Raw genomic sequence first — 27,578 nt, 5'->3', positions numbered from 1 at the left:
TTATATGGGCAGTGGAAAGCTTTGCCCCTAGTGAGGTCCCAAATGTACCTGCAGTCTTCACTGCACTTCCAGCACCAGCTGCTCAAGTGTTCTGGGCTGTGCATGGGGCCTGGTGGGCTGTGTGCTCCCCGTGATCCCAGCTGTGCTCCTCACCCTGTGCCAGAATGGCCAAGGAGCTCCATGTGCCACTTGATAACAACGGTGCTTGAGGGACTTTCCCGCTGGGTCGCGGAATGCTGTTCCCAAAACAGACTGGCATGGATCCAAAACTTGGAGAAAGTGAAGAGCTGCTCAGAGGGTTCCCTCTTGCTGTTTGTGCACCCATGTGCTTCCAAGGACGACAATAGGAATTAGACACATCTGGACAGAGAGCAAATAGGCTGCAAACTAGTTTGTAATCAAACATTATCATCATCAATTTTTTTCAGTCTTTTGAGCATTTGAAGCAATACACTGTGATATACAAAAGCTATGACCATGCAGTTGATGCCATTACTTGGATAGAGATATTCTTAGTAAAAAAATAATCTGTGTATTCACATTTTAGAGCTGCAAATATGATCAGATAGAATGATGTCTTGTCATTGCAATAGATAGAGTCAAAAGAGCCTTCTGATCACTGGGGAAATGAGCTTTCTTTTTTTGGTCCAAAGAAACAAGAGGGTGGAAAAAATTCTGTGATTTCATAAAGATATTGTTTATGCTTGGGGACTTTTTTTATTTTCTAGGATAATTGATGTATTCAAAAACTAGAGTCTGACAGAAGCATAGGTCAGTGCTTTTATCCTGTGATGTCCCATGCTGAGGGAGCTATCCTGTCATTCACAGGAAACTAGGCTTTCTTCAGGTACTCTCTGCTGCCCATGTTAACAAGTTCATGTCTGCTGCATTTACTGCAAAACTCTTTGTGCAGTATCTAATTAGTATCTAACAACAACTTTTGTCTGTGTCAAAACATTTCAAACTTGACAATTTTTTTCTGTGGCAAAACACTCCACTTATTATGATTCCAAATATACAAACAGAACCAACATGGGCAATAGCAACCTTCAAAATGCCTTTGAAAACCCTTCAGCAGAAAAGCAATTTTGAAAAAATAACATAGAACTAATAGTTGCAAGCTTCCTTCCAGTCCAGTGTAGTCATGGACATTGGTGGCACACAGTCCCTGCTCTTATTAAAGTCCAGAAATGAGTTTTATCTCACACCCTCCAGGCTGTGCTTAGAAGATGACAGAGAGCAGGTTCTGCAACTTCTGACTAGCGCTGAGTTTGAGAGGCAGAACTTCAGGCTGCTACCCAATAGCTGAAGTTTGGAATGATGACTCTCTTGTTAGTCACACAGCTCTGTTGCAGGAAAGCAACTCACTCTTAAACGCATGCTAAAGCCTCCCACCACCTTTTCCTGTGGATTAGGACCATAGCTGCAGGTGAGCACACCCTGGCTGTTGAAAGAGCCATCCTGGGGTACTGTATGTACTGCTACCGTGTAGTAGCCTAGAGCCTGACTGGATAAGAATCTTGCAAAAGTAATGATTAATTTGTCAAACTAATTTATTGGCTCTTGAAAACATTTACTTCACACCTCAGTATGACTTGAATGGATACTTTAAAGTTTACCTGGAGAATGACTTTAGGAGGGTACCCCACAAATACATGCAATTGTTAAATTTTCTCACATTCATGTAGTGGTAGTTATGGCTCCCACCTGTTTGGGACATTTACATCTGGTTTCCAAGAGGGCAAATTACTAGTTTGCCAAAGTCTTTTGTAAATTTACAACTCAGCAAGGGAGGAAGTCATTAGTTAATGAATCCTGAAGGAAATTTTTTTCTGGGTGGTAGCAATTAAAGACACAGGGCACATTTATTTAACCACTAACTTAGCAATATAAGCAGAAATCTAGTGGAAGTAGAGATCATATTTCTGATGTCTTTTATCTAGATGTGCCTTGGAATTTCGTAAAGAAAACTAACATTTGAATAAATATGTATCCAAAGAAAGAAATCCTACACATGGTGTTATGTCTTTGTGTTTTGGTGTATCTGACACATAATTCTGTTAACTTTATTCTTGTTTTATCTTACTGACATTTGTATATGAAGAGGAAAGAACCCATTTCTGCTCATTTCTTTAGGTATGAAACAAGTTGTTAGCATTCTTCTGTGAGCAATGGCTGGGGTATTCCTAGGAAATAGGGTTATCTTTGAAAATTCCTTTAGCATTTTTAAGTTTAAAGGGATGCCTGAGCATCTACAATGTTTAAGCTAGTGCCACTAGGGTAGATTAGCACTGCTGATCTTCAAACCATTAGAGTTCCATGTCAATATGTTAAAAGTCTTTCAGGCTTTCTCATATACCTTAGAAAGGGTATCGAGTCCTGTTCCTACCATTGCAGACAATCTGTCATGTAAAAGTTACTTATTTGAAAATATTGATGGATTTCTCTGAGGACCAAATTTTTTGCCACAGTTTTCTGTCTACTTTATTGATAAAATACAACCATAATTGTGTTGCACTGTAATCACACATCTTGAGAAGGATTCCTAGAATTTTCCTCTGACCCACAAATTCATGGGTCAAAGAAATTGCTCATACTCAGGTCAGCTTGGTAATTTGAGCAGCTAAAAAAATTGAAGAAAAAAAGATAAATTAGATCTCCGAATACATATGGTATCTGGACTATGTATTTCAAAAAATAAATGAGTCAGCCTCAGTCTGACACTTTCACACACTGACTACCTAGTGGACAATATTCAGGGAAATGCAGACCATTATTTTCAAATTCATATATGGCAATTCAGGAGATGCAACAGTTGTTCCAACGTGGGCTAACCTGATAAGCAGTATAAAATGGAAGTTGAAAAGAGTAGGAAGCCAATGAAAGGATTAAACATTGAAGTTCAAGATGTGAACTTCATTTATTAATCGACCACGAAGACTGAACTTACATGCCTGTCCTGCTGGATCAATAGAGCAATATTGCTTACTTGAGGTTCAAAACCAGGTGTTAATATTGGATATTGAACTAACATAAAACAGCTTGAAACTCTTTGGGTTGTGTGGCATTTAAATCACATAGAACTTGTACTATGCTGTTAAGCAGAGATCTTCCCCACTTAAAGAGTTAATACTTTATGAGGCTGCATAGATGGTTACTCATCAATATTTTAAAAGGGCAGGGAGTATGGTGTGCAGTTAGTGTTTCACCCTCCACACCAGTGATAAATATCCAGCATGTAAACTGGTGCTCTAGTCTTCAAAAGAATACCAAACAGCTTAAAAACATCCCATGAAAGGGGAAGAAAGAACAGTTTTCCTTCTCAGTGTTACTTCCATGCCTCTGTTTCAAATGGTGAGTACATGCTGTGAAGGTAAGACTAAGGGAAAGAAATTAGTTTAAGTGTTTTGCAACAAATTATGTAAAAGAAAATTTCATTAAAGCAGGAAAGTAATACTCTAACCTATCAATGTCTTCTCAGCAGATTCATTCTTATGTTTTCACTTATTTTGACCTTTCTTATTCTGATTGAAACTCTCTGGTATTGTTTTTTCTTTGATATATATGTCAGATATGTTTGTAGGCACTTTGAGATATCTAAGACAAAATAGAAATGAGATCAGTTCATTCTATTCACACTTTCAATGGTGCCAAAGTGGAGAAGACATCTATTACATTTCTACAACTAAAAATGACTCGACTGAAATCTGGTGCGGTAAAAAAAAAATGGATTTTTAAAATAGTGCAAATTTTCACTGAAAAAAACCAAATTATTTACACAGCTGGAAGAGAGTTTAGTCCACTGTCTCAGTCTCTTACACTGTATTCTTCTTTATAAACTAATTCTGTTGAATTCAGCTTCTACCAATACTTTTAAAAAGCTCTGCCAACACCTGTATGGTCTAATAATGGCTAAGGGATGTCCTGTACACTTCGTCCTCTTCTAATTCCAGTATACACATATTTTTTGCCAGCTTGTGTGTCATTGTAATTTTAATAATATTGCTTTAGCTTAAATATCTCCGTTCCATGCTTAGTGCAGGTTTCCGTCACATAATTGACTTTCGTATCTCTTACCAACCTTTAATTTTTTATACTAAACAATCTGGGCTGACATAAAATAAACTCTCCATTCTTCATCTCATTGTGGTAGCAGAGCTGTGCCCCCATTTCAATATTGAATAATCTTTCTTGAAAAAGAGTGACTGAGTTTGTGCATGGTATTCTCTATGACAGCTTGTACAGTATCATTAATTCCCAAAAACCTTGCTTCTAACCCTTGTGTCTCCTAGGCACACCTTGGTGAACCAGAGGTCTCCATTCTGTTTTTCTGGAATTTCCAGGGGATCTAGGCAGGATACATTTGTCTGTCCTCATCTGCAGTGGTTTCAATCAGGTCTCAGGCACAGAAGTTTGCCGTTTCAGGGCTGAACTTCATCACATTTCCCTGACTCCATCCCTCAAGGGCAATGCTTCCCATCTCATGTTAAAGAACCTTCCCCTTCTGACCATCCAGGAGCCACTCTGGCACAGTCCGTCTCAGACCAGCCAAGCTGGGACCAAGGCCTCTTCCCAGCTTCACATCCCGCACTCACACAGTCACACCAGGTTTCCTTACCCACTTCCATAGCCCATTCTCAGATGTTTCGATCCTTAAAAAAATTTAATCACAGTGCAATAACAAAATAACAGCTCGAGGCAGTTGCCTCCAAGAAGGAATCCCAAACTAAGGAAGCCCTGGGAGTTTACACCTTTACAGATAAGCCTGGGAAAGCCTGGAGTCCTCAACTCTTGCCGTGTGGCTCCTGCCATGTCTCTGAGTGTCTGGTCACCAGGCTGTGCCACAGATCCCCGAATCCCTTGTTATGCAAAGGGTCATCAGTTCACAGTCTTGCCTGGGGTCCTGCTACCCAGAGCTCAATCTGCAGCTGCACACATGGAGCTGTCCATGCTAAATGTATTCCTCAACAGTACCAGAGGGAAATGGCCTTATGACCTGCGTAATCTTTGCAAAAAATCCAGTAATAAAAGTAGAGAGAGCAATATTGACCCTATATCAGTGCTGTTCTTTGAAGAACTTCACCAATGACCAACCCTCAACCTCTCCCTTCAACACTATCCATCTCCCACTGAACTTTCCATAAAATTTATTTACAACTTTCCTTCTTTACTGTCTTGGCCAATAAATTCCCTTTCAGCGGCATATCAATAATTTAAATGAAATCCAAATAGACACAGTTTGCCTTTGACCTAACACATTTTCTAGAAAGTTGTTTAGAAAATTGTTCATCTTATTCATTACCACTGATCAAGGATGATTTCTCTTTTTTTATTGTTTCATCTTGATTTGGTTTTGTCAAATTCTGTTGAGGTCTGATCTACAAATCTGTATTTGCTGGGATCACATTTTCTGCCTCTCAATGGAGACCTCCATTTCACTTTACATCATTTCTGTCTTGATAAAGCTTGTTAAGGAAACTTGTTTCTATACTTTCAAAGTAAAATTGTATAACACAGCTTAACTAGTTTCTTTTCTCCCTTTCACCTCAACAGACATATTAAACTTTTTTTAATGTCGTGCCTTAAATTCTATAATTTCTTTTATATTGTTCCAGTTGTTTTTCCCCAGGATTATGGTTCTGGGAAGAAGGTAAGCTGAAGTGCTTGCTGAAAGTCCAAACCAGCCTTTTATCCTGTCCTTACTGTACCACAGCCTTTTTCTTCTTTTTCTTTCCCAATCTGTCCATTGACATCTCCTAAAATACATTTTCAAAGGACTCACTCAGCTTTAGTTTACAGTTAATGTCCTTTGACCTAAGGAACTGTGCTTGAAGGTCCATTTTTATTTCTACAGTGTTTGTTTTACTTTTTTTCTTTCTCATGTTTCCTTCTCCACCTTCTTTGTAGACTCTTTTCTTACTCCAAATTTCCTTTTTGAGGTAACTATTTTCATGCAGTTTTCCAAGAGCACACATTCACGGAGTCTTACTTATCTTCATTTCATATCATTACTATTAGTAGTAACAGCTTTGGAGAAATTATATGTTTCTTACGCATCCGGGCACATTCAAGACAGTTCTGCTGCTTTCCAGTCCACTGCTGAGACATTCCTACAGTTAAAAGTTCAGGTCCTTCTGTGTCACACTCCAAAGAGTGATGCGGTCTAAAATGCGCCTCCAAGTGTCTGAGAGTGCTGAAGGCCCGAAATTTCTTCAGGGTAATGGAGCACATTAGTTTTGGATTTTTGAAATCCAAAACATGGCTTAGAGGTTCATTTTTCCTGTGTACTTTATTTAATTTAAATGCAAGTAAGTCGTAACCACTTGATAGAAAACTGTAATTCTTTGTGTGACGAGGATTTCTCCTACTGCCTAGGAGCCATTGCTGCATACTCCTGATGGGTATAAGATTGCATATTTGATAAATTTATACTCATGTTTGTCAGGCAGAGGACTAGGCTTTCAGATGTGAGCGTGAGTTGAATATTCTTAGTGCAGCACTCAGTCCTGCACAACTTCCAGTTGCACAGGCAAGCAGTCATTCAGTGTTAAACAAGCACTTCCCAGGAAAGTGCTGAAGCATAAGCAAATGTTGCATGTTCATTAGCAAAGAGGACCAGCTGTGAAAATGAGAAATCTATGTGTGAGTGACTGAAATAATTTGAATTAGTTTTCCTTTGACATATGCCTCTGTTGGAGGAAACTCCTTGTGATTCAGTAGACCAATTGAGAGAGTAAATGCTCCTTGTCAGGGAATTTAACTCAGGAACCCTGTAAAATATATTTACAATGGATGTCTAAAAAACAGATTTCTTGTGTCTCTGACATCAGCAGTTATATGTGACAAATGGCTGCCCATCTTCTTATTTATTAAAATAAAATGAGTTTCACGTCTGTAGTCTCACATTACTAGAGGCTCATGGAATTTTTCTCCCTGACAGGTCAACATTTCTTAGCTGACCTGTTTTTAAGTGATGAAAGTAGTTTGCTAAGTACTGTCAAATGAAAGTGTTACTGTTAGGGGCTGCAGTGGTGTTAAAAATACCATAGCATGAATAATTGTGAGACAGAGGTGTTTCCCAGCCACAGGAGGCTGCAAGTTCAATATGGAATTGCAGTCCTTTAGGCAAGTAACAGCAACAATTGAATGCTTTTCTTTTTTGCAGACATAATATGCTCCATCTCTGAGTGCCATTTAAAAGCTTTATTAAAATGCCACACATGCACTGCTTTATTAATAAAGATCATTTAGCAGTCTAGTATTCTGAACAGAAAAGGAAAATGAAGCTGACCTACAGTAACTGATGATTAGGCTTAACTAAGGAGAAAAATTCCTATAAACTGGTATTCACAGAGCTATTAAAATCTGCATTTAGAATTTTTTTTTCACTTATCAGAGTAAGACAAAGAAATGTATGCTTTGGAGGCACAGATACAGGTGAGAGGGCAAAGTCAACCTGACAGACTGTTATAGCAAATACTGTTAAATGTGGTCTTACAGACAAATGCCCACTACCTCAGTATTCAAATTCTTCTTCTTTTTTTTTCTTTTTTTTTTTTCCTGCCAAAATTGCTCATTGGTGGTGAAGGGAGACATCAGCTTTTGTCAACCAAGGGAAGGGTCAGATTTCTGGCACAATGCAAACAAGTCACCTTCTAAACTGTCACTTACATAGGTGTACTATTTGTTATTGATTTGCCAGTGTTTTCCCTGCCAGTTTAAATTCTGTGGTTCCCAAAATCAAAATGTCTTGCAGTGGAAATGAGAGTCCAAAAGCCCTGACCCAGCCTCTCTTGCCTTTGTGCCTACAGTGAGAAGCAGCTCTCGACTGGGCATTTCTGTGCTCACAAGTAAACAAAACATTCAGCATGGTAAGCTTGTCAGTGTCCCTGACTGCTGTGCAGTTAAATTGAGAATCCAGTTGTTAAAGAGGTTCTGGCTCAAATGCATTTTTAAAATGCACTTACTCTTATCAGCTAGTATTAGTCAACTCAAGGACCTGGCATATACAATTTTTGTTGTATCTCTTAGTGTACTTATTTATATTATTTACAAGTGGTATTAGCTAATTTCTCACTTATGTTCACACAACATCTTTTAATTTAAATTATCTAATTAAGGAATAATTTACAAATAAACATAAGGTGACTTGTAATGATTTGCCAAATATTTCCGATAACGAGCATTCCAGTGAAATGCATGCTTCCAGAGTGCTTTAAAAAAAAAAGAAAAAAAGCACTTACTGCTTATTTTTCAATGTCAAAACATCTAGTCCTGAGGATTTATTCAGTTTATTAATTGTGTAAACTTTTGCTAAGGTGCTTTCCCTGATTGCAAGTGAAATATCCAGACAAAAGAGGAGGAAAAAAAATGCTTCCCAGGTTAAATTCTACAGTCTCACCTGTAATTAGAGACCAGCAATAGGCAGGTAAGTTAGTAGTTCAGTCCTCCTCTGTTATAAATGGAACACAGACTAAAACTGTTTTATCAAAGGTGACTTAGAGGAAGAGCCTGCTTTGTGTGATCTAAATTAGCCCCTCTGAGCAGAAATCTTTTTTCCATTGACCAGAGTAGGCAGCTACAGCTGAGTTACAAGCTCAAATTTAAGTAAGGTGAACACCACTGAGATTCTGTCAGAGTGAGGTCTCGAACCTTGCCTACAAAGACTGGTCAGCTGTCTGTTCCCCTGCATGGCTAGTCTGTCTGACTTTCCCATCTCCTGCCCACAGGTCTCTCAAAGACATTCTGAAAACTGCAGTTGGTTTTTTTTTGTGCCAACATGGAACAAAATCATTCAAACTTTGAAAATTTTTGCTAAGCGAAACTGCTGTTTGCAGACAGTCCTATAATGGAAAGTTACGCACCTATGAGAAAAAGAGAGAAAAGTGTGAACCTATCCAGGCTGCAGAATGTGAAGTGCTGCTGTTAAGCTGTAGCCGCAGGATGAATCATGTACCAGTTTCACGAAGTATGGGCGCACAGGAGTCTTTGGCAGGTTCACAGCAGTTAGATCTACCCCCTGTAGCTGGTTATAATGGCAAATGGATTTCATCCTCCTGACCATTGAAGACCCAGGGAAACAGTTGACTTTTGTGCTACCTCGCCCACTCACACTCTGCCTTTCAATGATTCTTTCTTCCTTCTCTGTTCCTATTCTCACACTACTGCTTTAAACCATGAGCAGGCTCTCTGATACAATGAGACTTTACAGGAAAAGCTTCCATGTTTCCAGGCTTAGCCAAGTTTAGATATTTCTGTTCAGAAAATGGATGGTGGTTCTTCTGTTAGGGAAAAGGACCTTTCATAAACTCTCTGTGGATGCTGATGCTCAGGCCATAAATACGCTTGGAAAAAAGCAAACCCCACAGTTTGTACTTTCCCTTTCATCTATATTCAAACTGTACTTGCATTATTCACAGAGGAATGCCTTCAGCTGCATTTAATTTTCTCACATTTTCCGGTTTTACATGTCCTGTTCCTCTTGTGTGGATACCTCTTTATCCCTTGATGTAACCTCATCGTGTCTTTATATGTCTATGCCAGAAAAGATACTCACATTTAAAACCTGAACAATGAGCTAATACAAAATATTCCTTATGGAGAAGAAATAAAGCCCTCTTCCTAGTTTCCCCATCTTGTCTTCTCCTTTTGGAGTAGGTAACTGAGGACCAGTGCTACTCAAAACAGCCCTTTTCAAGTGCACTGCTGCTGAAAATCTTTTGAGCTCCTGCCTTCCCCAGAAGCTTAGGTTCCCACAGACTTCTTCAGGCTGCAATGCTGCCCTTCAACAGCAATGGCTTTTTTTAGCAGTACCTGCCTGGCATCCAAGAAAAATGCTCTGGACATCTTCCTTAGATATTATCAAAGCTAACATGAATGCCAACAGCTGTAATAGACCTACCTGAATCCTACTAGGATGTAGAAAAATTAAAAACATTTTGTAATGGTCAAAAAAAGACAGTCAACCCTTAAATGAAAAATCTGAATAGAGTGATTTTCCTCAGAGGAGAATGCACCTTTGACTAGTGCTGGCTGTAAGAAGTAGCCACTCAGTCCAGTCAAAAAAGCACCAGTTCTTTTTTAAACAGGATGAGAAAGCTAGCCTGTTTTGTTTTTTTTTTTTCTGGCATTGTAGGGAACACACTGTAATAAATACAATATTCCCAAAGTAGCAATAGAAGTAATGTCATTTTATCTTTACTACCAGTTGCTGAATTCTCGGGAAAAAAAAATTTCCTTTCCATGAGTTAATATCTCTCCAGTACAGTCCTACATATAGCCTCTGCTGCTCCCAGCAACTGATGGGAGAAAATTGATATAAATCTCAGAATTTAGCACTGCGCTTGCTCTTTAGTTCAGCAGTAGACAGTAACTGTATTTCTGCTGTAATATTTCACATGCCTTATAAGTCAGTGTTACTCAGCTATCAGGAATTCAAGAATTGCTCCTAGTCTAACAGTAGAATAGATGAGACAAAGGGAAGTTCTTCATGGAAAAACCCCCCACTTTCATAGGATTCATATTCACATTCTTTAAAACTCTTTCTATTAACTCGACTTTCCTTTCTTCTTCCTTCTATGTCCCTGCTTTCCTGCCTGCCTGAATCCCTCATGCAGTGCCATGCAATATGCTGTTCCTCTTGAAGTCACAGATATTTTTGTCAGACAAGGCACTGCAGTTTTACTGGTTCAAGATCCCTGTCTCTCCTATCAAAGCAGTAGCTCTTATTAAATTAAATAATTGGTAACTTATGTCAATGACAACAGCTCTTTTCTCTTGCAACACCAAAATTCTGAAGCTTTTTTAATAGGTGAACACAACATCGTGACAGTATTACAAGTTTTTCAAAACCAATATTACAATTATTAGATGTTTGTGTGCATGATTTCATTAGCAATGCTTTAAATTTGGAGAGTTTTGAGGAACTTAAAAAAAAGTCTTAATAGTCAGAAAAAAAAGGTTGTTCTTTGGAAAGAGTTACAGTCTTATAGTCTCTACTTTTTTACATGTGGTATCCTGTATGTAACCATCTTTTTACACAAAACCAGCTATCTCAGTATGAAACCACATTTTTACAGTTCAGTCATTATAATCTTGAAATTTTGATAGAGGTAATTTGAGAAGGAGAATTGTGCAGCTGGTGAATAAAAATAAAATGGTTTTGTTTTGCAGGGTTAATCTTGAAACAGTAGCTGGCTGAAGATATGTTCAGCAGCTTGGAGTTTTAGGAAAAAATATAAAAGAAATGGATTAGCCTGAGGCAAAAGGAGTCAAAGATAGATCATAAATCTCATACTTAACAACTCCTGCTAATCAACATCTCCAAATATACATGTTTACATTGTCAACTTCTTGAAGCAGTGTTTGGGCCTTCAGATGTCTCCATGAAGCTCCAAGTAACTGTGTGTCATCTGCATGACAATATCATCCCCGAGTTAAACAGATTTTCCATGTGGAGAATTGGCCTATTCTTTATGTAGGACATTGAATGCAGTTTTTGCTTGGCATGACTAAAAAGTCATAACAAAAAGACAAAAGACAGAGTCACATGGAAACTTTCTGTAGCAGTATCAGAAACACTGGAAGCTGGTACTACAAGCATAATTTTCCCAAAAATTTTTGGAAATGCTTTTTGAAAATTAGAGAGCTACTAGAGTAGATTTGTTTAAAGGAATAAATGCATACTGTAAGTTGCACTTCAAGAAGAGCTTTAATGGAAAATGTACCAGATCTGGATTGGATCTGAAAATAAACATATTTGTGTCATGGTGGACAGTAAGATAACTGGATGCAGAACAAATGACAAGAAAAATGTTATCAAGGTAGAAAAAATTTTAGTTGACACAGCATTTGTTATGTATATAGTAGCTGCTATAGGACTTAAGAACTGAAAATACAAGATGAAGGAAACACTGTGGTTGCCCAGGTAAAGCATGGAGAAGTGCAGAGGATTAACTAGCTTTGCTCCTTGTGTGCTATCAGCTCTGCCCCCAGATCCAGGACTTCATGGCAGAGTGGTTTCAGGGCAGCAGTGTGCACCAGGACCCTATGGACACTGTCAGATTTGTGGTGTCTGCCCTGACTGGCAAGAAGCAGTGTTCATATGATGAGACATTGTTAGTCTTCGGGAGGGGCAACAGGAACCTAGAAGGCAGCAAATTTGGTACCAGATTGCAAAACTATGCACAAGAAGAGGAAGGGAATCCTGAAAAAGAAAAATTGGAAGGGAACCAACAAACACTGCTAATATTCTATAAGTTCCTATGCCATCTCTCATGGAGGTGTGTTTGGAATGGAAGCATGAAAACAAGTTGTAAAATTTGGATCTGAATCCCTGTTTGTGAACAGGCAGCAAAGAAAGAAGTGAAGAAACCTGTGGGATCATGGTTGACAAAATATTGGCCTGTGGGCTTCTTTTAAGCCGATAGGCCATACAGCAGCCAAACTCTTTCTTTGACTGATAACCAAAATAATATCATCTCAAAGTTAAAGCAGAGTAGCTAGGCAAGAATTGGACAGAATATATTCACACAAAGGTATGAATTGATACGATTATCCAGGAAGGACAAGAGAATCAGAAGCATAATGTCACCCGGATCTATCTATAATTGGTTGTGGAGCAGCACAGTTTAGAAGAGAGTAGTTTAAGAAAAAGAGGAGGGAATTGAAAAGTCAGGTAAAGTCAGCCAAGTAACAAAATTTCAAATGTGGCCATGTGTTTTTTCATGCTGCATGCAGAAATCCTTTAGTTTTAATGGACAGTATAAAACATTTTAAAAAGTTTTATTTCAAAACATACAAATAACAGAAAAAACCTCCAATAACCCTTCCAAACCCAGAGCCTTTACTCAGGATACATGCTCACTGAAGTCAGTGGGAGTTAGCAGTAAGCAAAGACCTTGAGGATTTGGCTCAGTGACAATTACTTTGTTGTAGAGCTGAGCACTTGCATGTTTTCATTGCAAAGCAATTTTAACAGTGTAAGTTTTGAGCCCCAGAAGTAAGAGTGGAAACACTGACAGAGTATTAACTATAACAACTCCCAGCAGGTCTCAGACTTCTTTTTTTGTTTTAAGATGACACAAATGTGGTAATTCAGTATGTGGGTTGTGGTGGTCATGTTAATTTGCCCTCAGTTAGTATCAGCCTTTCTGCGAGATGTATTTCCATATTTGCTTCAAGATATAAACTACTATTTAAAGTATTATAAAACAGCTCTGTTAACAAAAATAAAAGGAAAAAAGAAAATAAAATCTAGAAAACATATTAGTGAAAACTATTGCTGTAGGTAGCCCAGCATTTTTTGACAGAACACTATTGTGTTTTGGGCTTTTTTTTTTTTTTGAGGTCCAAGGGTGTCATACTGAGGCAGAAGATCAACCGGGGAAATGCACATTTCATAGAAATATAGACATGAGATATAGTCAGGGATGATTAATCTTACATTCACAATCACATTTGCTCCAGATTATTCATGAGAAGGAAAAGAAACAAAACTCAGGTCCTATTATTATCTGGAAGACTCTCAGCAGGTAGTTACCAGTGTAGCTTCTTTCACCTCAGCAGAGCTGCCTGGATTTACATCACTCTGAAACCCAGCCTTTTAATCTCCAAATTTCATTGTGCCACATCCACCACAGCAAAGATTAATAAATGACTGAATTAGGAGTTACCAAAGGGGAATCAGTGTTCCATTTAGAAGCTGAAATGAAAAAGAGCTATCCAAAAAGAGATGCAAAATACGGGATTCCCAGAAGGGACCTCAGAGATAACAGTCCAAATGCCTTTTACATCCAGAGGCAAGAGATAACAACATCCTGATAGAGACAAAGTATGGAGATGACTAGCTGCTTAGCAACCAGGTGCCTGAGGTGGACCCCAAAGTACAAAACAAGATGTTGTAAACACCTTCCTTTCTTGAAATCGAAAGTACAGGCTGATTTTTTAATTTTTTTTTTAATGGAAGGACTATTCCTAACCATCTCTTGCTTTCTTCATGAGATTTTATTTTGGTTTCAGGAGGAAAAATTTGAGACAGTTCTATTGTCAGACTATGAAAGGGAGCTACATAAAGGTCTGCACCAGACACTTTTCATAACCTGTATTATAAAGGATGTCCTGCAGCTGGTGCCACCCATGTGGAAACAGTTATTTAGCAGCAGGGTGAATAGAATCCTGGATATAGCTACAGGATTTTTAGTCTTTCCTCCTGAGAGAAGCAGCCTGTCTTTTGTTAGGTGAGGCAGCAGGGGAGATCAAAGAGACAAAATATTTTGCAACCCTGATATTTGATAATGACTGAAGTGTTCTTTAGTTTGATTTGCAAAGTGTTTTGTTTTATGCACATGTTGACAAAGAAGGGAGAACTGATGATCAGTGAGCTCAACATGGTGAACTCCTTTTTTTGGGACTGTTAATCTGATTTTTGTCAATTGGATTACAAACTTCAGAAAGCTACATTACAGATTCTCTGAACGATACTGTGACTTGTTATCTTGAAATACTGCAAATTTGAGAAAGATTCTCCGCTAGAAGCAGGCTGAATGCAAACCCTGGTTGAGGGTTATTACAAGCATCTTCCCCACCAAAAATAAACTTGAATAAAACCTGTTAGGAAGTTTGAAGAAATACTGATAGATGCTAGGCCTCATTAAGATAATGTAATATGCACTCTTTTCTTTCTAGATTCCTCTTTCTAATACAGCTTAATTAAAAGAACTCAAAGGAATACATCAAATTAGAGCTGTTCAAAAACACAAAAGCAAAAATTTTGTTAGATATAGAATTTGAGAGTTTGGGTATGGATTTTACTCAGTTTTTGATTTTAAAAAAGCCTTGCATTTTTCTTCATTTTCATTCATACATGTATTTATTTTTCATATGTTTTCTCCTTTTTATAAACTATTTTAAACTTTTTAAATAACTGTGAGTCTGTTGAAGTTACAATGAAAATATAATTTAGCAGGAAAGGTAATGTGAGCTCAGGGTAAGTCACAATTACAGAAAATCTAATAGAGTGTCTACCCTTTTCATGCCTTAGGACTAAGTAGACAGTTCTGAACATAATAGAGAGAGAAAAGGATTTCCCTGAGATTTGATGTCAATTGATACACTTAATAAATTGTGTTTCCTCAAATCTATTACTCACTGGACTGCATTACTTTATTCTGTCATATGTGACTCTGAATTTTGAAGATATATAAGGGAATTCACATCACATAGGAGACTTTTTCATGCCTTAAAACTTCATGTACTTTATTACATGTTTCCTTCACATATTTGCCAGTACTGGTTCCTGGAAGAGTTAGAAGATGATATACATTGAAATGTAGAATAAGTTCAAACCAAGGGCAGGAGCAATTGTTGAGAACCAGGTGAATTTTTAGCTTGGTCTGAACCAAACCAGAGTCGTAGAGAATGAACAGCTCTGCTAAGCAAACTGCCTGTTTGGCTACATGTGCAGGCTGACCTCTTGATAATTCAGAGGTCTGCTAACTAGAGATGCAAATGCACAGCTGGCAAGGATGCAGTACATCAGGAGAGGGCTGAGGACGTGGGATTCACACAGACATTTGTGAAGGTAGTGACACCTGGGCATCCCTTCAGATTTCATGCTTTCAAACCCTGAGGCTCTTCCAAGGATTTTTGCTGCTACGCTCTGTCATATAAATCAGAGCATTTCATTGTAGTTTAGGACTCTATGTGTGAAACAAAATCACAGAAAGAGCCCTGCCTAGAAAGTTTTGTATTCTAAATAGGTCTGAGAATCCGTGAGTGAATTTAAAAAATAATATAGGGCAGGGAGGAGAATCTGAGGACGATGATCAGAGCTACGAGAGCCTAACAGAGTAGTTGAAGGTACCAATGAATCACTAATAATATTATTGGTAGGTATTATGGAAAATGTCTCCCCTTTGACTATTTTAGTACAATATTCAAGCAGAAAGTTTGACTTACTTACTCTTGACAATACTAAGAAATGTACTTGTTCTAATGACAGCTATGCAATCTGTTTGGGAAAATACACAAATATAACATGTAGCAGATTCTGCAATAATGAACACTCTCTCTTTGTAGTGAGATACAGCTTCCAAGAGAGCCGGCTAGAGCAAACACATCTGCATGATAGGGCCAGATTCTCAGACTGTATAAATCATCTACAATTGAAGTCAGTTTAGCTAATTGTACTAGCAGAGTATTTTGACTATTTGTTATTTAGAAGAAGATGGCAGAAATCGGCTTTGCTTACAAGTTTTATCATGGGTGCTTTGCCAATAAACAATACAACCCCTTAAGTATTAGAAAGATCCTTTTATCTTGTTAATGTTATAAGACATGGTACTCCTCTCATCAGCAGGCAAACACACATATTGTTTATGAAATTGCATACTGCCTTTAGGCATGTTATAATCCTATTTTTGCTCATTAAAATGTCAAGGCAGAGCATTTTCAGCTCAAAATCTGTAAAAAACCCGTTCTTGTCTGTCCTCAAAAATCACTTGCTTTTGTATCTCTCAGTTTTAAGAAGAAAATCATTAGCCTTCATGCTCACAAAAAGTAAGCACTCCTATTTGAGCTGGCTCCCTGCTGGCTCTAGATCAGCGCAGCTAGCTGGAGCCCAGAAATGCCGCCAGGGTAGCTTACACCCTGGTAACATCCAGTCCTTCAACAATGCAAGTAAACAACTGAAGTATGTTCTGAGAGTTGCTAATACAAATTGAATGTTCCTTGACCCAGAAAATGGACTGTACTCAGTAGAGGAGATGCCATTCATCAAGGCTTTGTTCTCTCCCTTATTTGAAATGCTTTTGGTCTGAGTCCCTTTGGTTATAGCCCCTGTACCTGACATTGTCTCTAGCAAATCTACACAACAGCATCTGAGCCATGTGTGTTGAAGTCCTTCTTTTATAACAATGTGAGAGTCAAATAATTTGGAAATTTGCTCTAAGAAACTGCAAAGAAGAAAAAATGGCTCCTTACAGAAGGTGGATGTTTATCTCACAGCCGAGTGAAATCTGTTGACAGAGCATTTTTAGTCTGCATACTAAACAAAATAGCTACATTTTTTAAGGTTTGCAGGATTCAAACTGGCTTGATGGCTCATTCCAGCTCTGTTAATACCCTGAATTACTTGTAGTGGATCTAATGATACTGTTACACCAGTGTAAAGAAAGGGATAGAGAACAGCAAGCAATATTTATTTTGTTTATTGCTAGTCCAGTAGTAATATAAGAAACAGCTGATGTCTGAAAATAAGGGCTTGGTTATATGGTGAGTCAGTGAGTTAGGGTTGATAAGTGGGACTCATTTATTCATTTCTTCTGGAAAATAATTAAGAGTGGAAATGTTCAAACTATCTCCCCATAGCCCCCACAGGAACCTCTGCTGCTGGCAGGGATGGCTGCAGTGACTGAGAGGGCAACAAGACCAAGTCTGCTGGGGAATCACCTGATGTGTGCACGCTGGCTGCTCAGCAGCCCCGGCTTCATCGTTCCCATCCGCTTCTACTGAGCTTGCTGCTAATGTAGGCAAACTGGAGAATCAAGGGGGAAATTGTTCCCGGATATCAGGGAGCACTTAGGAGCCTGAATAGAGTACTCTGCAGGGTGGATGCATATCTTTGTAATTGCAAAGCTAGGGACTATGAAACAGCTCAAATCACATCTTTCTGATTTTTGTGGGAGCTTCTTAAATGGAAATTTTAGAAAAGCGTTGGGTGCTTCCAACAATTACATCAAATAAAGTCCTGGTGAGGGCAGGTGCAATTCCCATTCACAGCAAAAGCAGTGGCACGTAGCTAACACTAGCAATGAATTTGAATAGCTGTTCTTTTACTGTCTTCTATTTTCTACTTACAGCAGCTGAAGAGTTGTAGTATAGGGGAATTAGGAATGGAGGAGTGCTGATAACAGAGCTTCCTGATCCCTTGAAGCTTGAACATTCAGTGACTTGGAGGAAAATTGAGATTGTGCTGCAAGATACAGAAAAAAAAAGGTTAATCAAGCTCTGAGGTTGAGCTATTGCACTTATCTCTACCTTGCCTGTGGGGTTAGTATGTGCAGTCACTGTGAATCTGTGTGACTGATAAAAAGCTTTTAACTAGAAACAAAGATTTTTTTCCCTTACTCTAATTTCAAACCACAGAAACATCCTGGCTTTAATACCAAGGGCTCATGTTTCTGAAGTGTCAACATTGTGAAGTCTCATGATGCTACCATGAGTCTAGAAAACCTCCTGTGCTTTTGGGAATGTTATTTTTATTTAAATGAAAGCTAAATTGTAGCCTTGCTCACAATGGAGAAAATGTGAAAGTCTTAGAAGATATATTTTAAATATGCTTCTTAAAGCCTTCTTATGCTTGTTTTAGGGGTTGTTTCAGTCTCAATACATGATTTTTCACTGAAGAGTTGAAGTATTGAGTGTAGAACAACCCTAGCTTCAGGATTTTTTCACAAAGTTTTGTAATGTTTCTTCATAAGGTTTAACTTTGGACTCATTCACTCTGCAGAAATAAAGTGTAAATAATAAAATTTGCACACCTTCCTCTCTATTGAAAGATTTGATTCCCACCTCAGGGGTATGTTACAGCAGCTGTGGCATCACAAGTGCTTTAACTCAGTTTACAGCGGACCAAAATCAGACATACATTAAATACCTGTATTTACTTACATTTGAAATCTGGCAATAAAAGAATGGGGATAATCCACAGCAAATTTCAAAATGAGGAGATAGTGATATTTAAGTCGGGGAAGTGATGCTTACTCAAGTGCAGTCTAATAATTACTTAAGCTTTTATGGTTTTATAGTTTATACAATATGTATAACAACCAGCCCTTGCCCTTGCTTGGGCCAATTTTTCCTAAGTAAACAATCACATACCATTGCCCTATTTCAAATTCTCCCATGAGCCTAATATGAGAAAGGAAAGTTGGATCTGATCTTAAAACCTGATGCCAATCCTCTGTGGCCCTGTATATTCTCTCCTATGCATGAAGGACATAAAACCTGCTGATCTGAGAGGTATTTTTAACAGTAGAAGTGTGTAATTAGCTGTGCAAAAATGCTAAATTTTGCCAATGTTTTTCATTTTTGCCAAGTCACTTCTCCACACATATAACCTATTTGGGATGTAATAGTCCCAGACTTCCACTAGTGTTTTAAGTATGCAATGGAAGCCAAATATGCAGCTGTCTTCCCATCTGAATGCAAATGGACATGAAATCTGTATTTTGGCTGATGAAAGGGATGTCCATCTTGTCTGGGAATTATTAAACCACATGAACCCAGGATGGTTCTCAGTGAGTTTCAGAAAGGGCTATCAGCTTGCAGAGTTGCAGAGGTGCCTCCCAAATATGTGAAGGTGACTTGCTCAACTAATTCTTGGGCATGTGTCCTCTGAACATTCTGGGAGGAAATGCACAGAACACACACAGTTGCATGCCCTTTAGTGTTTATCCATAAGTTTGGGCAGGTATAGCCTGAATGCTGGACTATTCTTTTTTTGAAAACTTGGCTTTTCTGCTTGGCGGAGGGGGGAAAGCTGTTGGTAGATCCCTCGACTGGTAAATGGTTGTGCACAGGAAAATGGGATAAGGATAGTAAATGCAAAGCTTCTTAAAACATACTGCATACATTATCCAAACTAGCAGGACTGTTGTTCCACGATAAAACAAATATTGTATTGCACAGCTTAGGTTTCCTTCTCTGGCAGGAGCAGCGTTTTGAAATTTAATTAGCTTCATGTGGCACTGTAGAAATGGATGGCAAATCAATAATGGATGCCATTTCAGTCACCTTGTGGTGTTGTAATTCTCTGTGTTTTGCTACACTAATTAGGTCCGACTTCAGTGAGAAATGTTTCAGGGGCAGGGAGGTGAATTATTGCTGAGTTCCTGGCTGTCACTGGGGAGATGAAGTAATCTCAGAATTGACTAATCTCAGTGATTTCGAGAGCTGGTAACTTAACATCCAAGAGGAAGAGGGAAGATCTCACATTCTGATGAGTTTACAGTGAGTTTTAGGCTCAATCAGTCCATGGCTTAGGCTTCAGCTGAAAGAGAATCAGAAACCATAAACTGCACTTACCTCATAGTTGGCATTTAATTACTTAATTACTCTTATTTTCACATTCCCCTGCAGAGAGTTTCTTGCAAATAGGTGTATCCTTCCTTTGGATCCAGGGCTCCTCCTCTGAACCCAGAGTGAGTTGAGGGTGGAGAGAGGTGCATGTGAGATGGGCCCCAGGTTCTGATGCCTCCCTGCTCCCAAAGCCATTGTGAAGGAACAGCTCAGGAAAGTAGAATGCAGTTTTCTTCCATGTAGCAAACCCAAACCCTGTTAACTGGAGCCAACAGGAGCTCCATGTCCATTTATTTGACTCTGGGGTTTTATTGTGAAACACTGGGTAAAGAGCTGGTGTCTCCCTCTCCAGGAACAAGCTCCTTGTTTCTGAAGGTGGAAGAGAGGCTTTCCCCCAGAGTGTCTTGATTCTCCTCTCCAACAGCGTGCTGTCAGCCACATCATAAAGAAAATGGATGGATAAGGAACAGAATCTAGGGAGAGCAAGTACTCTGAGGCCGCTAAGTCAGTGTGACGTACCAGTTCTATGCTTTTTTTGGGAAAGCATGTAAACTCCCTCCCTTTATATTAGTGTGAATTATGATTCCAAATAATCATTGCTTCTAACATAAACAGTTTCTAATATAAACCATTCCTGCTGGTTACCACAGACAGCCTGAGCGGCATGGAAAATTTCAGTTGTTACATCACAGTCACCCAGAGAATAGCAGCGGTGATTGAAATTATTTTGCAGTGGTTTGAATAATGCTGAGTGAAAGGTGATACAGAATTATTGCACTTCACAGAGGGCAAACACAAAGCAGACTCAGAGCTGGCTTTCCTTTTACCTGGCCTCTCCTTGTGGGATGTTGGAGCTCACAAACCCACAAATTGGTGTGGATAATTTCCTAATCGTGTCAGTGACTCATCCAGAACCCCTCTCAGCTGTTGTCTTATACAAAACTGGAAAAAAAAATTAAAAATGAGAGGATGGCTGATATGGCACAAGAGCGTTTACAGAGAAGAGTTTGAGTTAACAACTCCAATTTAGTAATGACTTATTGTGGTGCTTGATAGTCTTACAATCAACACAAAATACAACATACAAGAACATATGTGAATGTGTGTAAACTAGTATTACTTAATGCATTAACTATCAATTGGCCAGCTAATTACACTCTTACTGCTGTTAAGACTTCTGTCCTTAAAAAAATGAATAAAAGTAGAATTTCTTAGTCACAACTAATCAAATGCATATAATCTAAAATATATATAATATAAAATGCATATAATCTTTGTTTCTGCCAAATTCAAGTAATTTAAGTATATCAAATATATTCACTGAAATCACTTGTCATGTACCACCATTTAACAGGTATTCCTGTAATGGCTTTACAAACTGATTAAGTACTCTTAGAGGATGAATAATGCTCTAAATTCCCTCATGCTTGAATACAAAGGGTGTATTCTCCCATGCCAACAACTTTCAGCAATACTTCTTTGCTGTCATACCTCCAAATAAAGACCAAAAAAAGCATTCATTTAGACGATCAAGTTTATTGTCCATCAGAAAACATATGTAAGGTAGGTTGTTTTCTGATTGAGATGTGTTTTCTTTGCTCAAAAATTGCTGGTTAAATTTTAAAGTCAGTTTTATTGTTTGGGTGGTTTGAGGTCTAACAGCAGCTCCCAGATTCACTTGGTAACAACACACCCCAAAACCAGGAGCCTTGCATTGCTTTTAGAGTGGAAAAAATAGTAATTATAATTGGTTTGTTTGTTGCAGCTGCAAAAACTGAAGCGATCCCTCTCCTTCAAGACTAAAAGCTTGCGGAGTAAAAGCGCAGACAATTTCTTCCAGAGGACTAATAGTGATGTGAAACTGCAAGTAGACTTGATGCCTGAGGTGAGCACAAGCACTGGGCAGCTCCCCAACTCAGACAGCCAGGCATCTTCACCCACCAGAGCCCAACAGCTGCCAGAAAACAGCAAGACTCACATCTTCCAGGAGCACATCTTCAAAAAACCAACCTTCTGTGATGTCTGCAACCATATGATTGTTGGTAAGAAACATTTTATTTAAAACCTAATTGTGTGTCCATGCTGAAACTTGCAGGATGACCTTTCTCTAATTTTTGTGAGCCCAGAAGTCTCCTTGAGAATATTCATACAGAGACATTCTGGATTTATGTCATATCTGCCACAGGCTAACACAACTTCTACATTTGTTGACAGTTGTCTTGCCTTGTAGACACATACTGTTACCACAAATTACAGGTGAGGAATTCAGCTGGAATCAAACTCTTCTGTCATCCAGGTTATACTGAGCACCAAGCACAAGTTGTATGCTACACTAGAAGCAGCAGAAATCCATATTGCAACTGTGTCCACTATCCTCACTCTTTCCCACAGCAGTAATTTTAACTTCCTCTTTGTGTCTGCCCTCACACCCAGCATTGCCCCCAGTTCCCTTTTACTGTGGTGACCGTACCTACCTCCCCCAGCTGTCCCACATGTCACTTAAGGGACAAGAATTAGCATCTGCTGGGTGGTAGGCTCTTATCTGCTTGTGTGGGTGAGGATGTTGGCTGTCCAGGATGAATATTTTGGGAGACCAGGTCAAAACCCAAATATAACAGCCGAATTTACACTGCAGACTTTCTTGGGATTCTTCTACCCAATCCCTCCTATGCACAAAACCTCTCACTAAGTTTATACCTTTGAAAGATAGGCCTATCTGCTCTCTGAAGCTGTCCATGAGTATGTAAGTTCTGGCCAGGGACTGACTGACTGACTGACAGACAGACAGACAGGAGAAAATTTTGTTATTGTGTCTAGTGTACAGAAAAAACTCCCTGCTGAGCCCTGCTTGTAAGGTAATTTTCAGTGCAGTGTGAAGACCTAAAAATCCAGCCTTCATTCAGAACATCCATGGGGCTGTGCAAGGAGAGGTCAAAAGAGTGCAAGTGCCTGGAGGTGTAGAACTTGCATGGCCATCACAGTGGGAAGCTGCAAGAGTTGCTTTTCAGAAATCTGATCCTGGAAATTCACATCCTCATGGCTAGTGTTGTGCATGATTTGGTGCTTACTTACCATCTACTTGTCCCAGCACAGTAGAGCAGGAGTAAATTCAGCAGCAATTCACCAATGTGAAAGTGAGTGACACAATTTCCAAGCTTTTAGGCAGAACAAGGAGCTAAACATGCTAATGATTTAGCTTCATGTAGAAGTAGTACAGGTATTTGAGTACAAAATATTGTCTGAAATGAGTGTAACTTACTGTCAGAAACTTGTGTCCCTTGGCATGGAAGTCACTACCTTTTAGGTAACAGTATGCTAAGTTCTTGAAAGATGCTGATAAGACTGATCAACATTTTTCAAATGAGGGTGCTCAGTGTTCCCCACTTCTGTGAGGAATTTGTGGTCTTTGGAAAAGGCAGCTGTCTACAGAACATTAAAATTGATGCAAGACAATCTTGCTTCCATAAATTAACTTATATTCTCACTTCACCACAGCTGTACTGAATCCAAGAAAACGATGGAATTTTAATCAGAATTTTTTTTGTGTCACTTTCCAGTCTTTTAAGGTTTTTTTCTACTTGAAGTGGTAAAATAAATGAAAGAGAGAAGCAGTAAAATATCAGTATCAAGGAAGTTCACGGTCCAGAATTTGACAAGGAGTCTGGAAAAGTAGTTAATTGAAATAACTTTATATATGGGAAAAGGCCCAGAAGTTGTCTCCTTCAGTAATGTGGACGGATGTTCTATCAAAGCTTATTTTCACAAATATATACTGCAAATATAAGTTCCTTGAATTTCTGGCAGCTTCTCGTGAAGTTGTGTGGAGATAAATATCATCACAAATCTGCATGACTCAGCAGTAGGGTTTCAAAATACTGCTGCTCATGACGAATTGTTGCTGGCAGCAAACTTTGCGGAGAGTAAATCCAGTTCATAAACACTCCTGCCCTTCTCCTTTGCTGGGCAATCTGTGCCCGCCTGGAATAGGAAAGTCTTGAAGCACAGCTCTGAGCTTCAAAACATCAGCTTTAACCCCCTGTGCTTTCTGATTTTTTTTCTGTTCTCTCTGCGGAGGGCTTTGTTTTTCTGTTCTGTGTCTTAGCCACTCCATTAGCTGAAGAAGCCTTTTATAATTGCTAAAGAAACTAATGTGACCTATTTTGTCTGGTAGCAGTCTGAGTCAGGTAAATTGCTCTGACCTCCTCCAGCTCATCTTTGCTTGGAGGTAAGGCAGAGAAGATGTTGAGAGTTTTACCTTAATATGCCTTAGAGTATAGATGCCCTGATTTTCATAGACGAACGTCTTCTCTATTCCTGCCATCTTCTCTTTTTGGTCCTTGCTGTATTGTATTTTAAGCAGCATGGTAGATCTCGATGCTAACTGTTTGCCATTCAATTAATCCATATAGGATGTGCAACTGTGGGTTATAGGAATAGAGAAGCAAAACAGGCAGCTTTCAGGAAACCCTGTCAAGCCTTTTCCCAAAGACAGACTGAAAAAGCCTCATTTCTGTTCAGGGACTCTGACTGCTTGAAGCATGGAGCTAATTTGTTCTCTCTCTTTGCATTTTTCACAGGCAGTGACATTTAGGACTAATGAGTCTATGACTTTAAATTCCTCATTGATGACAATAAAGGCAAAGACAGATACATGTTTTGAAGGCTGGAGGAAAGATTCCAGGAAAATTGTGTCTTGACTTTAGATGGTTTCAATTTTGCCACCAAGAATGATTCCAGGCTCACCTTAAATGGCACTCTGATCTATGAACTAAGCAGCTCTGTTTGGTACACGGCAGCGTAATGAGCAGTGCGCAGCATGAATGTGCAGTGACTTCTTCAGTTTCACTCATGTGGCAGAATTCGTCTGTAGCTTCAGAGTGAGCAGGACACATGGAGCAGAGGCAGCAGGTTCCCTGTGCTGCTCTTTTCACGGCAAAATTAAAGAACTTGAAACATTCTCTTACTAGAAAAAAATACGTGCATCATCTCTCTTTGATCCTTTAGGCACTAGGAGCCAAATATTGGCTTTGGGATGCAGTGCAATCAGTATATATATATGAGTAAACTTACTCTTTCAAATGTTTTTCCTGCATCCCAGAGTACAATGCAACATATTCTACAGAAAATCTGTATATTAACGTGATTTCAAAAAAGAAAAAAGAGTATTAATATTGTGCTTCATACTGCACTTTAAAGGCAGGAGTTGGAATGTTCCTATTGATTGTACCAGACTGAGACTCAAGTTCCACCTCAGTAAACAGATGAAAAATTTGATACAGAAGCAGTAATTTTCTGTCAAATGAAATAATGGAGGAAATTTCACATTTGAGGGAGCTTTGAAGAGTGCATGCAGAATCCATTTTACATTAATGGGGCCTTCTTACAGCATCTAATTCTCCAATAAAATCATCATTTCTAATAATGAATTCAACAGTAATAATTCACATAATTTCAGAGCAAATCAATAGTGTGTTGGAGCAGACTCTGCACTCCTTTCTCCCACTCACTGTTTTGCCGCTGTGAGTGCCTGGCATCAGTTAGTTTAGGACTGGGGTTTCAGCTCCGCAGAGGGCTACATATTTTCCTAAACATATCCACCCTTGAACATCCTCTCACAGTATGTCTCTTAGAAAACCATTAATTTGCTGGTTTTAGTAGTAGTATTTATTACTAGTTTAATATCTAACCCCAGCAATGGAAAATTTTGAAAATCAAAGTGCCTTCTGGAATGTATTACTAGATCATCATTTAGGAGACACTGGTTTTATGGGGTTTTTATTCTACATCACAGTGAAAAGAAGACCATGTCAGATACCTCCGAGTTTGCATTGTGTTATCTACCATTTTCTATGATTAGTAAGAATGTGGTATTCTTTGGCAATGGCAAATTAAGAGAGGCAAAACCACCTTGCACCAGCAAAGATGGATACTGTTAAATTAATGTTGCATCAGATTACGGTCTTAAACTATGCTGATCAGAAGCAAGTTCTTGCTTTTCTTCAGTCTCTGGTGTGTCATCAATCATCTCTGTGACAATTCACTGTTGAAGAAAACAAGATGTCAGTACTCTATAGTTGTAAAACATTGTGTATTTTTTAAGAAAAACCTCCATCAGTAGAATTCTCAGCGTTTACTCATTTGCAGATCATTTCCTGTGCTGATTCACATGGAAAAAATGTTATTTTCCACATATTCCAAGCATATTACATGCAATTAATGTATTCCCATCTAAGTCAAATATAAGTAATGCAGCAAAAAAAATAAAGCACTTTGCTTTTAAAAATATATTACTTTTAAGTCAATCTTTCAAAGCTGTGTTTTAAAGAAATATATCCTTGTTTATATTGTATCTTTCTTTGTGTTTCTAAAGTATATGTAACTGTTTCACTCCATTCTTGACCTTAACTGTGGCACAAAATTTTAATCAAACACCTGTTTATTTTGGCATACCTGCTAGACCATGTTTGCCTGGAACAAACATGCAGGAAGAGCAGAAAAAAATTGTGGTCTGCAATGTCCAGTAATAGTCAAAACCAGGTCCTTCTGGGTCATGCCACCCCTGACATATATGAATTTACAGGTGTTCTCACTGGGTTTCTGGTTTGGATGAAGATTCTCTGGACCTTTGTAGCTCTGGAGGTAAATAACTCAGTACCTGTCCTCTTGGGGAACTAACCAGATTGCAGTTAGAGAAATCTGTGGAAAACGAATGAACAAGTAAAAAAGATAAAACCAAAACATGGCTGTAGCATAGCTTCCTTTCAGTCTATTAATCAGTAGTGCTTGAGCAGTGAAATTGTGTTATCCCTTCAGAACTGACTCACTCCTACCACCGTCTGTTCTGGTTTAGCCAGTCATTCTGGAGTTTCAGACAGCCAAAAAAGTACCATGAATAATTCTTTCTCACTTTTAGAAGCAGCCTGTATTTCTTAATTTCACTGTGCCGTTGTGGCCGCTAGAACTTTCAACCACTTTTATCCCCAAAGCTGTATTGTAAAATCCTCCAGAAAGTTAGGGTCAAAGTTGATAAATTGGGCAAGCTTTTCAAATGCAGGAATAAAGGAAAGAAAGAGGTCTAGATTTAAGCTGTAGTTCCCTTTTTCAGTTAGATTCTGCTTTTGAACTTCTTCTCTTAGACTATCAGTAACTGCGACTAATAAGTACTGGAAGAACTCCATGGTTAGAGGAAGTGTTTATATAACTGTAATTTATGTGGATGTTTATTAAATATAGAAAAATTTCACAGGAACTATGACACAGTGCTTTCTGCCTCCTGTCTGATCAGCTCTCTCCTAAAAAATATGCTTGACTTTTTTGAAGCTTGCTGCCTCATTTCATGAAGTAGGCCTTCTGGTTTGGTGCAAACCTGCCTGCATCCAGCATTATCCAGGTAGACAAAGGTGCAGTAAATGGTCACAGATTGATCACCACTTTTTGGCAGCAAGACAAAGTAGAAGTATTCCTGGAAGCATGACTCTAACTGGCTTTTTCCAAGGCTA

At 38.7% G+C, this 27,578-nt stretch overlaps 1 protein-coding gene across 4 annotated transcripts in view; it reads left to right on the top strand.

The window, feature by feature from the left end:
- The window catches only part of STAC (SH3 and cysteine rich domain), a 72,319-nt gene that overhangs the window by 1,879 nt on the left and 42,862 nt on the right, over positions 1-27,578 (top strand). For 3 of the 4 annotated variants that reach the window (XM_038128771.1, XM_038128774.1, XM_038128773.1), the window contains exon 2: positions 21,845-22,121. In XM_038128771.1, the coding sequence (XP_037984699.1) occupies positions 21,845-22,121 (277 nt within the window). Of the gene's footprint in view, positions 1-2,276; positions 3,355-21,844; positions 22,122-27,578 lie in introns of those variants that run through there. The other variant, XM_038128772.1, reaches the window with a different exon arrangement.

Source organism: Motacilla alba, chromosome 2, assembly GCF_015832195.1.
Source record: "Motacilla alba alba isolate MOTALB_02 chromosome 2, Motacilla_alba_V1.0_pri, whole genome shotgun sequence".
NCBI lineage: Eukaryota > Metazoa > Chordata > Aves > Passeriformes > Motacillidae > Motacilla > Motacilla alba.
This window is presented reverse-complemented; position numbering and strand designations above follow the sequence as displayed.